The sequence below is a fragment of the Brassica napus genome, chromosome C9 (genome assembly GCF_020379485.1).
Source record: "Brassica napus cultivar Da-Ae chromosome C9, Da-Ae, whole genome shotgun sequence".
Lineage (NCBI taxonomy): Eukaryota > Viridiplantae > Streptophyta > Magnoliopsida > Brassicales > Brassicaceae > Brassica > Brassica napus.
In genome coordinates, this window is record NC_063452.1 from 51194265 (window position 1) to 51210736 (window position 16472).

The 16472-nt window shown below is 34.3% G+C and overlaps 1 protein-coding gene across 1 annotated transcript; it reads right to left on the minus strand.

The window, feature by feature from the left end:
• Positions 1–18: 18 nt before the first annotated feature.
• Positions 19–15097, minus strand: LOC125592718. The gene is made up of 3 exons (XM_048768091.1): positions 13573–15097; positions 12029–13408; positions 19–437 (listed from the first exon to the last, which is right to left on the minus strand). Exons 1-3 carry the CDS (start codon positions 15095–15097, stop codon positions 19–21), a joined length of 3324 nt encoding a protein of 1107 aa, XP_048624048.1.
• Positions 15098–16472: the final 1375 nt, after the last annotated feature.

Here is a 16472-nt window from a genome sequence, read left to right on the forward strand (position 1 = left end):
CTTGGCTCCGGTCGAAATTCACTCCCATCTGCCCCCAAATTCTTTCATGTCATCCGTTACCTCAACCAACGGATTCTCGAGATTCTTCACATACTCGCAGTTCAGACCAGTTATCTCTTCAAATTCATGCAGAGAAAACCTCACTGGTTGAACACCTATGAGTCTCCACAACTCATACTTCTTCTTGCACTCAAGCTGAAAACACAGTATATAGTGCACCACCCTTGAAGCCCATCCAAACTTCATTTCGTGGAACTTTAAGAACACTCCTAATCTCGAGTTCTTGAGCTCCTCCCATTCATCTGCCTTGAGTGCTTCTTTAAGAGCAGGGAAGTGCTTGCTGTCATCGCTGTAGTAGGCAATGCTTTTACTCAGAAAAGGTTCCTGCCCTACAATATACAGCATCTGTGGGAAATCAAGCTTATCAATTTTGAAACCTGCAGCAAAAAGGCACAAACAAAGAATTATACAAGAGAAAACTGCAAATGAATAAAAGATGTCTACAAGAGAAGTCTACAATTCAAAATGAAGTCTACACGAGAAGTCTATAATTCAAATACGAAGCCAAAACAGTAGACAACAATTCAAAAAAGATGTCTACATATCAACAATGATGTCTACCTTAAAGTAGACTGACATGAAGCAGAAAATGGATTAGAGAATAAACTAATAGGTTAGTTAACAAACTAAGAGAGAGGTTACAACAATATAAGTCAACTAGTTAGGTTATTAGTTAAACGAGAGAAGACATAGAGAGATGAAGTATCGTTCGTTCGCTGGAAAGATGAAACACAGTTCGTTCGCCGGCTAGAGTAGAAGCCGTGAGACTGACAGGAAGCAGAGATTTGGACGAGAAGCACTGTTTGTTGGCAGTCGCCGGCTCAGATCTGAAAAAGAAAAAGGCAAAGGTGGTTACTTTTTAGCGACGGAGCAGACGAAGCCGAAGACATTTAACTTACCAGAGCGACAGAGCGGACAGTGACTAGCTTAAGCGGCGGAAACGGTGTGGCTAGAGTTTGCCAGAAATCTCCCCGAAAATCGCCATGAGAGAGAGAACGGCAGGGATTAGGGCTTTTTTCCCCCAAAAAAGCTTAACAAATCATATTTATATTATGGGTAACTTTTCTGGTTAGGTTAAAAAAAGTTTGGTTTAAATTCGATTAGGTTAACATTATATTGGTTAAATCCTGTTAGGTTAAATTTGATGTGTGGACTTCTTTGTAAGTCTACAACGATTTTTTTTCTTTTTCCGTTTATTATTTAGAAAAATTAATAAATGATTTACTAAAATTTTTTATTTATTTTTAATAGTTCTTTTTGTCATCATGCTATAACTTCTGTATAAATATGTAATTTAATTTAAAATTAAAGATTTTTTGTAAACACCAATAAAATAGACCGAAAATGACGTCTCCAGCTAAATAGACTTTATTGTAGGTCTACGAAACCCTAAACCTCAAATCTCAAACCCTAAATGTTTTGCTTGATAATCAAAAAGTCTCAGTTATACAAAATATAAACTACTAAACATTAATATGCAGATTTAAGTTAAAAAAAAAACAAGATCTAAAATCTAATCCTATGAAATTAACCACTAAAAGACATAACATGTTAGAACCGTTTGTTTCTAAACTATGAACATTGTCTAACACATGATAGCCAAATTAGTATATATTCTTTAAAATTGTTCAATTATATGAAAATTTAATTTATTTACTTCATATTATTGATGATTAGTTAAAAATATCACAATAATTATTTTTATACATTTTCAAAATTTAATTATTAGATCAAATTAGAGTGTAGACTACAAAATAAGCCGACAAGGTAAATTTCGTAGGAAATCTATATATATGCTGATTTCTTTTATTACGTGTAGACTTCCGAATGATAGAAACGTAAAATACATTTTTGTTTTTTTGTTTGATCATAAAGGTTAAATAGTACTTTCACCACTCTTTTAGGTTGGTTTTGCATTTCATTCAACGTGGGATACACTTTTAGGTTTGAATTGAATATTTAAGTTGGTTTTAGCAATTCTCCCTTAATTTTATCACTTCAATGCTATAGGTATGTAAAAATGAGTGGATGTCTATCTCGAGCACGATATATATATTTGGCTAGATATAGGAAGACTCTTAAGTCCGAAATTAAGAACAGGATGAACAAGTAACTTTCCAAAACAGGTAAAATGGGTTAGGCTTTGAACGTAATGATACCTCTTTTGATTTGGAAAGTCAGCGGGATGCAATTGCGGTTTAGTGAATTTGTAATAAAATATGTTATTCCTTTAACTTTTTAACCTTTTTAGGTAACAAGCAAAAAACTATAGCCAGCTTCTTATTACTATCTACTTAATTTGTTGACAACACTTTTTTGTTAAAGAACATAAATATCTCATAACTCACCAAATTAGTAAACACATATATATATTGGAGATTAAGACCATTTCCAATCTATCTTTATTTTCATCTTTATATTTCTCGTTAAAATAAAAATTTTTTTATTATAGATGAATTTTCTCCAATGTATATGTATATATATATATAATATAGTTCTTTTGAACTAGAAGAAGTCTATTATAAAGTTATACAATTGATTAAAATCACTTCTATAATAGAGATCTCTATTTTAGAGAAAAATATAGAAATATATATATCGGAGATGCTCTAAGTTAAATGACATGAAAACTTGAACACATAGTAAGTGTGTTGACACCAAAATTCATGCTTGAAGTATTAACCAATAGTAATAAACAATGATCCTAATTTGCTTCTAGTTTGATGGCACACAGAAACCTATGACAGACAACACATTTGCAGCCTAAATTTTTTACATCAAAAGTTATAATACAAAAGCATCCTAAAACACATCTTTTTTGTTTTCTATAGTGTTTATATTTTAGAGGGCTTGGAGGTTAATGTATTTATATTTGTTACACATCCCATAATGAATTTTCTTTTATTGAAAGCACTAGTTCGTGGGATGTACATACATAAGATCAATGTCAAATTTTCAAAATCAAAACCAAAATGAAAACTTGAAGGGCGGAAAAGAGGTGCGAAGTTGACTAACAGTGACAAAGAAAGATTGGTGTGGCAAAATGCACCTTCTCTAAGATAATCCTTCTCCATCGCTGTCCTTTTCTTTCTCTTCCCTTTCCTAACCTTTTAGTCTTTTTAATTCTTATCTTGTTTCAGGTCTAAAACTAATTTTCCAAAGAAATAACAAATCGCCAGTTACAAAAGAAAAAGAAAAGAAATAACAAATCGAGTAAAACTACCAATTTTTTCTTATGAACTTATATTTTGTTATCCCATCTGGGAGTCAAGCTTATAAGCTAACCCAAAAAGACTAATCCGCAGTAAACTTAGATACATAAACCTTTGGGTGAAGATAAACCAAAAGAGATAATCAAACTTTTATGAGGTGAAAAGTGTTGAAAAGAAAGTTTGAAGAACTTTAAACGAAATTATTTAAAACACTTGAACGAACGTTGAAGAATATCAAGTCTACTTGATTCTGATTGATATAAACGTGGGGCAAAGTCAACGAATATCCGACCTTACAGTGGTTGGTTAGATATGTACTCTTTAAAGTTCTAATATACAAATACAATGAAATACTAGCAGTCTAGCACACAGAAGAAGACACACATGAGTGTATATAAACACACACATGATACCGTAGCATATTGAAAGAGAAAAACTCGAAATACTTTTGCAAAAACATCAATGAAAAAATTAAGCGTAGCATTTGCAAAAACATCAGTGAAAATATTAAGCGATAGTAGTCTGGTGATAAAAGAAAATTTGAGTTAAAACGCTGAGCCGTGCTTATAGCCTTTTGAAAAAGACATTTGCCTAAGACCCCCAAGTTTTGTAGAAATTTTAGAGCCCCCAATTACAAAAAAATTATTTTACATGGTAGTTAACATATTCTGTTGATTAGATTTTTATTTTTATTTGATTCTGAATTCCACCTCAGTTTAAAATAACTAGGTGTATGATCAATTTTGCTATATTTATAAATAAAACTATAAAAATTCTACTTCTAAAAACCTGCAAATATTTGATCTACATTTGTCTTCTATTTGATCTACATTTGTCTTCTTTCTATATGCTATGAGTTAGATTTATTTTATATATGTTTGATAATTTGGTAAAAAAAATCATAAAAATTTGAATATTAAGAAGATAGAAGGCATTGGGACCAATCCGGACTTTGAAAAACTGAATTGACTTGAGTCCTTTACCGGTTTACTATATTTAATTTAAACGATAAGATTTGCCTTTTTAACAGCCACCAACATTTCAATCCAAAATCTGCATCTTTTTTTTATACTACAAATTCATACTTTTTGATCATGATTTTAATTTTTTCGTTTATAAAAGTTTGGTGAATTTTTTTTATGTAATAATTCAAAACTTTTTAGTGTCATATATATATATATATATTAAAAAGATATCATGTAAAATATATATATTTTTTAATTCGCCTTAGGCCTCCAACCACCTTGGCATGCCACTGGTAAAACGTAAATCTATCGGTTCGGGATTCAAATAACTTCAGGTACTAAGTTGCAATTTGTTTAACCAGACAAAATAGAACCTCATTTAGAAAACCGGAGATCAAACTACTCGTCGGCTTCCCCTGTTTAGATTTCAGCACAGATCCCTATTTACAGAAAAACATAAATGACAAGATAATAAAAGTTAGAGTTATTTTTGGATTACCCCAACCTAAGATTTCATTATTTTATATTCAATATCTTTTGAAAAAAGAAACAAAATATTATTAAGTTATATTATGTTTTTAAAATAAAAAGGTAAATAAAAAAATACAAGTTCAAGACTAGAGTCCATTGGGGGTTTACATCCAACCACATGGAAGACCCATTCAACCTTATGTCTTTATGAGTTTGACCATGTCATTATGTAGAGTATCTTTATAATCAATTCTCCCTTTGACTCCACCTTGTATGAACCACTATATATAGTGGTGTAAACAATAAGAAATATACAACACATTCTCACAAATCTTCTCTCAAATCTTAACACGTTATCACGAGACTCTCTCCACCTGAGCAATCCCATCCGCCGGCGATCATCTCTTTTCCGGCCATCTCTTCCAGCCCTCAGCCTTGCTCCGCCGGCCAAGTCTATCCCTCTCACGGTTTTCCGGCCAGCTCCTCCACCTCTCTCTCAACCAGCTCATCCGCGGATTAGCTCTCTCTCTCACGGTGGTCCATTCAGATCAATTTGGTGTTTTCTAAAAGGTAAATTAATCTATCCATAAAATCTAAGAACACCACATATCTGAATCCTGATTATTAGATCTATTTGAATCATAAAACTTATAAAAATCTATAGATCTAAAATTATCACAAATATTAATCTTGAATCTAAGATCTATATGAATCTTGATTCTAAAATTATTTGAATCTCTAAAGATCTAAGAATCTCTAAAAACTTATAAAACTTATTAATAATCTAAGATCTATATGAATCTTGTTTCTAAGAACTATTTGAAATTATAAAAGATATTAGAGAAAATCATAAACCCCTTTTAGCTAGCAAGCCTTAAAATCGGTTCCCCTTTCTCCTATTTTGATCCGGCCTTAAATCTGGATTGACTAAAGGATTGAAACCCATAATCTTTGTTTTGCCGTATTACCGGCTGTATAGCCGAATGAATAAGCTGTCCATCAAAATCTTAATGCCATTCGATGTGCTTACCGATCCAAATTGGCCCTTATCCACATCAAAATCTCAAATCCCCTTGTTTGTTTTATAACCGGATATGTATCTTGATGGCCATTATACATATAAATTCCCTAAATCCTTTTTGCTTGATTTTTATCAATCCCCTAAACTCTAAGCAATAATCGGCTGAACCCCTAAATCCAAATCCGGCCATGATTTTTTTTCCGGCCATGACTTTTTCCGGCCACAATCTTTTCAGCCATAATCTTTCAGTCAAACCCAAAGATATCAAAACTTAAATCCTAATCAATGCATATCTTTTACCATTGATGTTTTATATTGTAACTGATCAAAATTTAAAACTTTTATGATTGTTTTAAATGCATATCTTTGACTAGGTAGTATTTATCAAAATATTATAACATATAGTCTTGATTTAAATAGTTATGACATAGGCTAAAATAAATACTAAGTTGAAATCATTTGATCACATAGTTGTTTGTCAAAATTTATCTAAATCTAAACCGGCCTTGAAATCGGTTAATTATAGTTTGAACAGATGATATAAATTTATCTTGATCTAAAAACCAACCTTGAAAACTGATTTTGTGATGATTGAATTATATACTGATCATATATACATACTTGATAGCATCTACTAGATCAAACATGGATTAGTAAATTGTTAGATCATACACATATCTTGAACTGATCATTTCCATGCATCTGCTTGTCATATAGTTTTATTAAAACTGAGCATGCATACATATAATATATCATTCTAATCATGGGGCATTTAAAATAAAATCTAAATTGGTTCATATTGCTTGCATCTAATTAGATTAAATCGGTTATTTTTAAAGTTAAGCATGTTTGTTTAATTTGAAAACATAAACCAGCTTTGAAACCGATTGATTGAAAATCTAATTGAATTTGTTCTAGACATATCCTGAAAATTATAAAATTTTCTTGTCTTGGTTTACCCTGTAAAAGGGGGAAGGAATCGGTTTTTGCTTTATGATCTTTGAAAACCAAATATCCTCATGCATTAGGAATCACATATAGATTGTTTAAGTCTAATGCTTAGTTCTGAACATGCATTCAGCTATTTCTTGATCCATGCATTTGCTTGATTTCACCCATCTTGCTTGATCTCATTTAATAAAATGATAATTGATCCTTATTCAAATTCTAAAGGGCCTTAATACCCTATATATATAATCAATCCAATTTGAATTATAATTAAAAGGATTACTAGATGCAATGATCAATTGATCATTCTCATACTAAGATTGCTTAAGCAAATAGATTATATGATTTGGGAGAAAGCCTTATTGAAATCATATACATTGATTTATTCTATTGCTTACATAGAATTCTGAGTGCTTGAATTACTCGTTAAATATTCAGATGTCGAGATTTGAACCCTCAGATTACTCTGCCCTAAATCTCTCTGGAGATAATTACCTAGAATGGGTAAAGAATACTCTTGTTGCCCTGAGATCCAGAGGACTCGGACAATGCATCAATGAGTACAATGATATCATTGACACTGAAAGGCATAGAGCTATAACGATTATTCGTTATCATCTCACTGAGGAATTAAGAGACCTGTATCTCCATGTTGAGGATCCTTGTAACCTTTGGTTACAGTTAAGGAAAAGGTTCAAACCGGTATCGTGGCAAAAGGCCAACCATGAATGGGAGATCCTCAGATTCCAGGATTTTGAATCCGTGGACAAATATAATTCTGCTCTGATGGATATTGCTTATAGTCTTGAACTATGTGGTGAAAGGATAACACATTATTCTTTATTATATAAGACCTACTCCACATTCCATCCAAAGGATGTGCTGTTGCTACACACGGCTAAGAAGTTCACCACTTATAATGACCTTTTGTCATATCTTTTGGCTTCTGAACAAAGAAAGCAGAAAATCAAAGATACCATCAACAGATTTGACAAGCTTCAGAAAAGATACATTGAGCTAAAGAATAATGAGATGAGGCCTCCTATAGCTGATGAAGCTGAAGTTGAGCGCCATATGGCAACACATGCATTGTGAAGGCCATATTATATAATTGTCTTTTGACATTCTCATTTTCATGTTTCCTGAGTTTATGTTTCATGAATTGCTTTGATACTTTGCTTTATACACGACTTCATTAATAAAATGAATTACTTTGAGTTCATCATTATCTTATTCAAACTGTTGTTTGATAAGAAACTATATCTATATGCCTTTATTGTGCCAAGATAAATATGATTGAGGATTAATACCCCAACTCACTTTTCCAAAGAGTTCAAAGAAGCCTTTGACAAATGGCACGACATGCTCTGCCATCCAGGCTCAGTTATAAAATACTCTTGAACTCAACTGGACATTCCTTGAAAGAAAGGAAAAGAAGCTCGACCAAGGCTTTGCCTAAATGACATTATATTCACCCTATAAGGCCCATTGAATTAAGAAGAAAAAATGGTTCCAAACAATGGACAAAAGGGAATAAGAGTACCTAAATTAAAATCGCCTAAGTGGTCGAGACTACATTCTCTATTGATCTAGTGATCAATATGATATTAGGCAAATAGCCAGGGCAATCATGTTTGATTAACCCACGAAATTTATCACTTAGATGGCATTACCATACTTAGCCATTCGGATTATGATGCAAATATTTAAAAGGGCACAAATGTTATCTCATAAGATCTCACGTGTGTGCAATATATCTATGCACAAGGGAATTTATTGTCCCAAGCACCACGAATTTGAGTATGTTCATGAGGGGGAGTGAGGACAAATCCCATGATACATGACCATACTAAAATCCGTGAAACATGGTCCACAACCATATTACATATTGGTTGAATTTGATATAAAGACCATTACCTATAAGGTTCAAATTCTAAAAGTCCATATGCTTGGGGACACCATGAGTTATAAAAGAATGAACCTGCATCAGGCCATAGTAATTATATCAGGCCATATAAGTGATCATAGATATTCCCACCTCAGACTGATACGGGTCATGAGTCCAGACATATATCACCTTAAGATATTATGAAAGAATTCACCACAAATATATGTGCCATCTAAGATCATGTGATCTTAGAATCTCAAAAAGATGATTGGGAATATATGTTGGATATATATTATGAATATACTTTCTCCATAAGTTTAAAAGAAACCTTGAGCCAAAATGGGTGATCTAATTATAGACCAAGGAACAAGGATTACATAAGCTTTATGAATCCGAATATCCAACAATGAAAGGAGAAAAGTAATAAGCTGGTATAAAGAATGATAAAGAATGGTATCTACCATCTGGTATCAACCATCTGGTATCAACCATCAATGTCTTGGCAAAGATCCTCGGACTAGAAAATAATTTATAGACGTCCATATGCTACAATGATAGCAAAATAAAATGCCAGACACATTGACCAGAGAGAAAGAATGACTATGTCATCCCAGCTTAGCACCACACGGTTTTGATGTCTTAAAGACACAACCAAGTTGCTATAAAGTCTATATAAGATAGACCAAATAAATGTTCCAAATAAAGTTCCATAAATTCTAAGGAACCTCGGAAAGAAAGAAAGGTGCATGAGATAAAATCCGAGTTTTATTAAAGGAAACCATTCCAGACATTGAGATATAAGGCTGACCAGCTGAACAACTAGGTACCATACCATATAGCTTGGGACGCCAAGTTATAAGGTTATTAAGGTCCTAGATAATAAAATCTCAAATTGATTTATACCTTGTCTGGAACTAAAAGGAACTATATATATATATATAAGTGTGTCGACACATACATTCATAGAAAATGCGCAAGTATGTAGCACATGAATACAAAGATATGTACCGAGGATCATAAACCCACACAAGAGTACTCATAATGAATAATGAAAGAAACGTGGGGTTTAAAGTGATATATAAAAGGCGTATTGTATTGGCCATGAATATGTAAACGCCATATGATGCCCAGTGAATATATAAATCCTGAAAGAAGGATAAATCGTGAGACAGACCGGGAAAGGTCTATATAATCCAATGTGGTGGATACTACTACATATTTCACTACATATGATGTCTGGAAGAAATTCAAAATGTAGTATGCTATATATGACTCACTGGATGATGATGATAATATTATTGGTACCAAAAGGTTTACCAAACGGTATTGAGCTCAGAATCAAAAGATGAGAAAAGAAGTTCTCTTGAACAACATTTTCCTAAAGTTGTTCATGGACTGAATTAAATTAGTACATGTAAGCAAGTGAAGAGTTCTATAAGAACAATTCAAATCAGTCCATAGAGGAATTTTTTAAATTCCTTGTGTTTTATACTAACTAGCCTAAGATAGGTTAAATGATTATTCATTAAACCTTAGAAAAGGTTATAGACCATCACCACAAATTAGCCAAATTTTGGTAATACTTATGGTTGGCCGAATTCTCAGCATGAACCAACCAAGCTGTGGTATGAATGAATAAGCTATCATAAAGATAAGCTATAAGATCGAAGTTCATCTTTGAACAAAAGGTATAGGACCACATTATGCGTCCATATGCGACCCAACGGGTCCGACCATCATATATGAAGATAATGTAGCTTACATTGCTCAACTCAAAGATGGGTATATCAAAGGTGACCGAACCAAACATATTCTACCCAAGTTCTTCTTTACCCATGAGTTACAGAAAGCTGGAGAGGTCAACGTCCTTCAGATCCGGTCTAGTGAAAACTCAGCCGACCTCTTCACCAAAATCATTGCCCTCTTGCACATTCAGGAAGTTCACGCAACAAGATTAGCACGCGTAGACTCAAGGACCTTCAGTGATGTCCAAATCAGGGGGAGTAATGTGTGTTGTACTCTTTATCCTTTCTCTGGTTTCCCTTTTTACCATATTGGGTTTTGGGTTTTCCGGGAGAGGTTTTAAAGAGGCAACATTAGCATGTTACAAACCCTATATGGTTATGGCATCCAAGGGGGAGTGTTATGAATCATGAAGTGGATGGTCCATAACATAGACCATACAAGTTCAAGACTAGAGTCCATTGGGGGTTTACATCCAGCCACATGGAAGACCCATTCAACCTTATGTCTTTATGAGTTTGACCATGTCATTATGTAGAGTATCTTTGTAATCAATTCTCCCTTTGACTCCACCTTGTATGAACCACTATATATAGTGGTGTAAGCAATAAGAAATATACAACACATTCTCACAAATCTTCTCTCAAATCTTAACAATCAAGTTATATTATGTTTTTAAAATAAAAAGGTAAATAAATAAATAAAAATAGTAATAGTTACAAAAAATTATTAAAAAAAATTTTTAACGTCGTCAGCAAAACATTAAACCCTAAACTTAAATTCTAATCCCTAAATCCTTGGGTAACCTTTAATCCTTGGATAAATCCTAAACTCTAAATTAAAAACACTAAAAGCTAAAACATTCAAGGGTTTAGGGTTTAGGATTTTAGGGTTTATAGTTTTTGATTTAGGTTTTAGAATTTATCTAATGGTTAAGAGTTTACCCAAGGGTTTAAGATTTTGGATTTAGAGTTTAGGGTTTGCTGTTTTGTTAACAAAGTTAAAAATATTTTTAAATTTTTTTTTTTTGTAACTACTATTATTTTTTATTTGTTTTGCAATTACCGGGTACCCTTCCACAGTCCAACTGAGCAAATTAGGAAAACTTTTACCTTTTTATTTTAAAAATATAATATAACTTGATAATATTTTATTTTTTTTTAAAAAAGATATCAAATACTCACTTTGTTTCACAAAGATAGACTTTTTAGTATTTTCACACATATTAAGAAAACACTTTAAACTGTTATAATAAATGTATCGTTTTCTGTAAGTTTTAATTTTCAATAATTTTTAACCAATAGTAATTCAATAAAGTCAATTAATTTTCTTGAAGTTTACAATTTTTTCATAGAAAACACAAAAATACATCTTTGTGAAACAAACTTTTTTTCTAAAAAGTCTATCTTAATGAAACGGAAAGAGTATGAAATAACAAAATTCTATTGGTTGGTTAATCTACATGTTCGCCTAGGAGGTGAACCCAAGAATAAGTCATAAAAGTTTATAACTTCTTATATGAAAATTAAAAAAATATATCGTTACAACACTGAATCTGAATCTAAAAATCTGGATGCCAACCAACAAAAAAAAAAGAGTTCTATCTTTTTTTTTTTGTCGACTATCCTTTTCTACTAGATCAAGTGGTGGCAGACGAGCCGATTCTCCGAGGAGCATCTCCGTCTGTCCGTGTCTGATCTATATGGAAAACAAATATAACCTCTTCGTCTTGCTTCTTTCGCTAGCGCGTCTGCTCGTCCATTCCTACTTCGAGGAATATGAGACAAACTCACATCCTCAAGAACCTCCTGGAGTCTTTGAAGCATCTCAATCTCTGTTGCAAAAGTAGACCACTCCATCGGGTTCATAGTCATATCCACTAAGTCCGAGCATTCTGTCTCGAACCGTATCGAATATATCCTCATTTCTCTCATACATGAGACTGCCCAAAGTAAACCTTCCATCTCATCATGCAAGTCTAAGAGACTCCTGTTGCACGCCCGTAATCCGAAAAATTCAGAGCCCAACTGATCCTTAAAACTCCACCCTAGCCCACTAACGCTGTCATTATTGATCCATGATGCATCAATTCGACATGTAGGGATTTGAGGTATCCAAGGGGGCACTATCTCCTCTTCGATAGCAGGAGGGTCATAATGATCCTCCTCTACTTCCTCTTTTTCGTTAGCCTTCCTCAAACATTCTGCCTCAAGGGACGCATGTTGGAGGATATCCATCGGGGATACAACTTTCCCATTAAAGAGTTTGCCGTTCCTCACCTTCCAAATGTACCAACAGATCCAAGGGAAGGTATCGAATTGTGGTCTCAGTGGAGCCACCTCTTTTCTCTTCCAAAACAGAAAGTTCATGTTTTGGAATATAGATGTACTCGGGAAATAACTCGGAAGGGACAGATAGTCCGATAAAGCCCAAACCTGAAGGGCTGGAGGGCATTCAAAAAGAAGATGATTAATCGATTCCACTGGGTCAGCACATCTAGGACAACTCCTATCGGTGTCCAGGTGTCTATATGCAAGCCTCTCTGCCGTCGCCACGCAGCCCGATATTGCTTGCCACAAGAAATGTTTCATCTTGGTGGGAGTCTTTAGCTTCCATACATGGCTTTGGAGAGTCGTAAAACTCGGTTCCATGGCCCCTTCGTGTGTAAGACTCTGCTTAGTTTCTTGGAGGAGATCATAGCCGGTTTTAACTGAGTACACTCCAGATTTTGTGTAGTTCCAAACATATCCATCTGGGGTAAGTGAGTGTGATAGTTTTAGCCCCAATATCAGCGGGATATCGTCTGGGTGGAAAAATTCTCGTAAGAGCTGTATGTCCCACTCCTTGGTATCAGTTCTAATAAAGGACTGAACAAGGAGTTGAGGTAGTCTGTACACAATATGGCTAGCAGGTCTTGGTGGTCTAGCCACTGAATCTGGGACCCAGGCCTCGCTCCAGACCCTCGTGTCTTGACCCGTACCAATAGTTCTCCGTAGTCCCGAAATGAGTAAGGGTTTCGCTGCCATAATACTACGCCATCCATATGATGGTGAGTATGTTCGACGGTCTTCTAAAGGAGAGGTGTGATTGTAATATCTTCCTTTTAGAACACGTGCCAATAAGGAGTTCGGATAATGAATTAATCTCCACAATTGTTTTGCAAGAAGCGCTATATTAAAATCATGGAGATCTCGAAAGCCTAGTCCCCCTGAATCCTTGGGGGGGGGGGGGTACAGATCTCGTCCCATGCTATCCAATGCAAACCTCTGCTATTTTGTTTTGAACTCCACCAAAAATTTGAAGTAGTGCTCCTAAGTTTAGCAGTGATGCCTTTTGGAAGCAAATAACTTGACATCACATAGGTTGAGACTCCTTGAGCCACAGATTTAATCTGGACTTCTTTTCCCCCTTTGGAGAGGAGTCTAGATGACCAATTGTTGACTCGCCCATTTAGTCGGTCTTGTACAAAAGAGAACGCTTTCATCTTCGAGCCACATATTTGCTCTGGTAGGCCAAGATACATCCCCATGCCTCCTTCAGAAGAAAATCCAAGAACTTCTTTTATATCTTGTTTCAGAGATAAATGTACTTTGTTCCCAAAAAAGACAGAGGATTTTGACGCATTTAGTCGTTGTCCTGATGCCTTTCCATATAAGTCTAGAATGTCTATGATCTCCTTGCATTGGCTTAATTCCGCCTTACAGAAGAAAAGACTGTCATCTGCAAATAAAAGGTGGGAGATCCTTGGGCTCGCCCTAGCAACCCGAAGCCCCTCAATCTTCTTTTCCGCTTCTGCTCCGTCTAAAAGAGAGATTAAAGCTTCCGTACACATGATAAACAAAAAGGGGGAAAGATGGTCTCCTTGTCTCAAGCCTCGCCTAGGTAAGATTCGCCCTCTTGGTTGTCCATTGACTAAAATTTGGTATGTGACCGACGTGACACAACACATAATGAGGTCAACCAGTCTTTCATCAAAACCCATCTTTAGCATCAAGGCTGCTAGGAAGTTCCATTCCACTCTATCATAAGCTTTGCTCATGTCTGTTTTAATAGCCATAAAATCTTCCCTACATCTCTGGTTCGTCCGTAGAGCGTGAAAGTTTTCTTGTGCTATCAGGATATTACCAGTAATCAAACGTTTTGAAACAAAAGCAGATTGTGTCTCTGAGATCAAACGCGGAATAACCCTCTTAAGTCGCTTGCATAGTAACTTGGATATAATCTTGTAGCTAACATTGCAGAGGCTGATAGGTCTGAACTCAGTCATGTCTCGAGGTTTCTTCTTTTTAGGGATGAGGCATATATTTGTCTGGTTCAATAGTGGATCAAAGCTGCCCGTCTCGAAGAAATCTTGCACGAGTCTAATAATGTCTTGACGCATCTCGCGCCAGAATTTTTGAAACAATTTACTAGTCATGCCATCTGGTCCGGGAGCTTTGTCCGGGTTGATTTCGAAAAGAGCTTTCCTAATTTCATGTTCCGACGGTTTCTCCAAAAGTATCATATTGTCGGTGTGAGACACCTTTTCAGAAATGAATCGAAGGGAAGCGTCTAACTCTGTCGGCGAGGAGGTAGAGAAGAGATCTCGAAAGTATTGAACAGCCACGTTCTCCACCTCGATTTCACTCTCTACCAGCCTCTCATGTTTGTCTTTAATGCTAATGCTCCTATTCTGGACTCTTCGTTTTTTTGTTGTGGCATGATGGAATTTTGTGTTTCTATCCCCATCTTTATGCCACTGATCTCTACTTTTTTGCTCCCAATACATGTTTTCTTCTCGAAAAGCCATAATCAATTGTCGTCTCAAATCCTCCAATTCTTCTGTCGGCGAGGAGGTAGGGAAGAGTTCTATCTTTCTTATTAATATCTCGTTTCATATAATAACTACTGTAAAAATGTTCAGCGTTTGAAACTTTAATAACTACTACTGAGTAATAGCGACTTGTTCGACCTTTAGATGTTATAATGTTAGTGTGCTAGACACACGATTTCGTGAATCATACGGTTGACTATATCGAATGGTTAAATACATATATTTACATATTTTAATTTTGACATGACATGCGTGAACATTGTCAAAGATGCAATGTAACAGATTTTCATAACATCCACTATTTTTATATCCATATTTATTCCTTTATAAAATTTGGTAAGTTCACACTAAGCTTGTGGACATGATAACCCAATATATATATGACGAATATCAATATACATAAGGCTATCCTTTCTAGGCTTTGCTTTTAACCGTTACTCAACTCAATGGCCTGATAATCTGATATGATAATTAGAATTTAAACAAATTAATTAAGGATATCGTAACATTTTCATTAAACCGGAAAAATATACGATTTGATAATTCCAGATGATCGGCTGTCCTATATCCTCTTGTTATTGTTGCAGCGATTAAATCCATCGTTGTCGACAAAGGATGATAAACACCGATCTTTACACTCCAATTAAAGCATCTTTGTCCGTACAAAACGTACGGTTTCTAGTGCCACTTGAAACGTGATTCGCTGTAAAACGTTCCAACGCAAATCGTTGGCTCATTGCTGTCACACTCTAGATCCCACCGCCTTCTCCGCAACGGCATTGTCGCCGGCATGAGTTGTGGGATCTCTCTCGTACAACTTTTGGCCTAATGACTTTTGTTAAACCACTCTAGAATCTATATTATTAAAACAGAAGTACCTTTGGTATTGTTTGGAAACATGAATAAAAATTAAAACAAGAACTGTTTGGAAACATAAATAACAGATTAACTACTTTTTTTTTAATTTACATATTTAGCCATTACATTTACAATAATTAAATACTTCCTTTATGTATTTTTTTATTTACAGATTCTACCACTGTATTTAAAATCAATTTATAATTGATTAATTATAATAGTTGTTGTTTCTTTATGGTGAAAATAAAAACACAAACTGAAATATATAGTATATAACTATATATTATATCAAATACTTTTTAAACCCTATTTAATTTAGTCAATATAAAAATTTCGAGAGTTCAATTTTCAAGAAAAAAAATATATCATAAAATTAATAATAATTCTTAGAAAACTAATGCAAAAATTTAAAATTTTAGTATGTAGTTTCATTTTAAAATAAATTAACAAATAAACAACAGATTAATATATGAATAGTACAATTACATCAAAT

Bases quoted from the DNA above. Each gene is read 5' to 3' on its own strand.
- LOC125592718 (XM_048768091.1), bottom strand. From the start codon at position 15,097: ATGGCTTTTCGAGAAGAAAACATGTATTGGGAGCAAAAAAGTAGAGAT. The intron at 13,409-13,572 runs GTTTGCATTGGA...GTGTTCTAAAAG, and splicing joins TTCAAAACAAAATAGCAGAG to GAAGATATTACAATCACACC. The intron at 438-12,028 runs GTTATATTTGTT...TTTTTGCTGCAG, and splicing joins GAAAGAAGCAAGACGAAGAG to GTTTCAAAATTGATAAGCTT.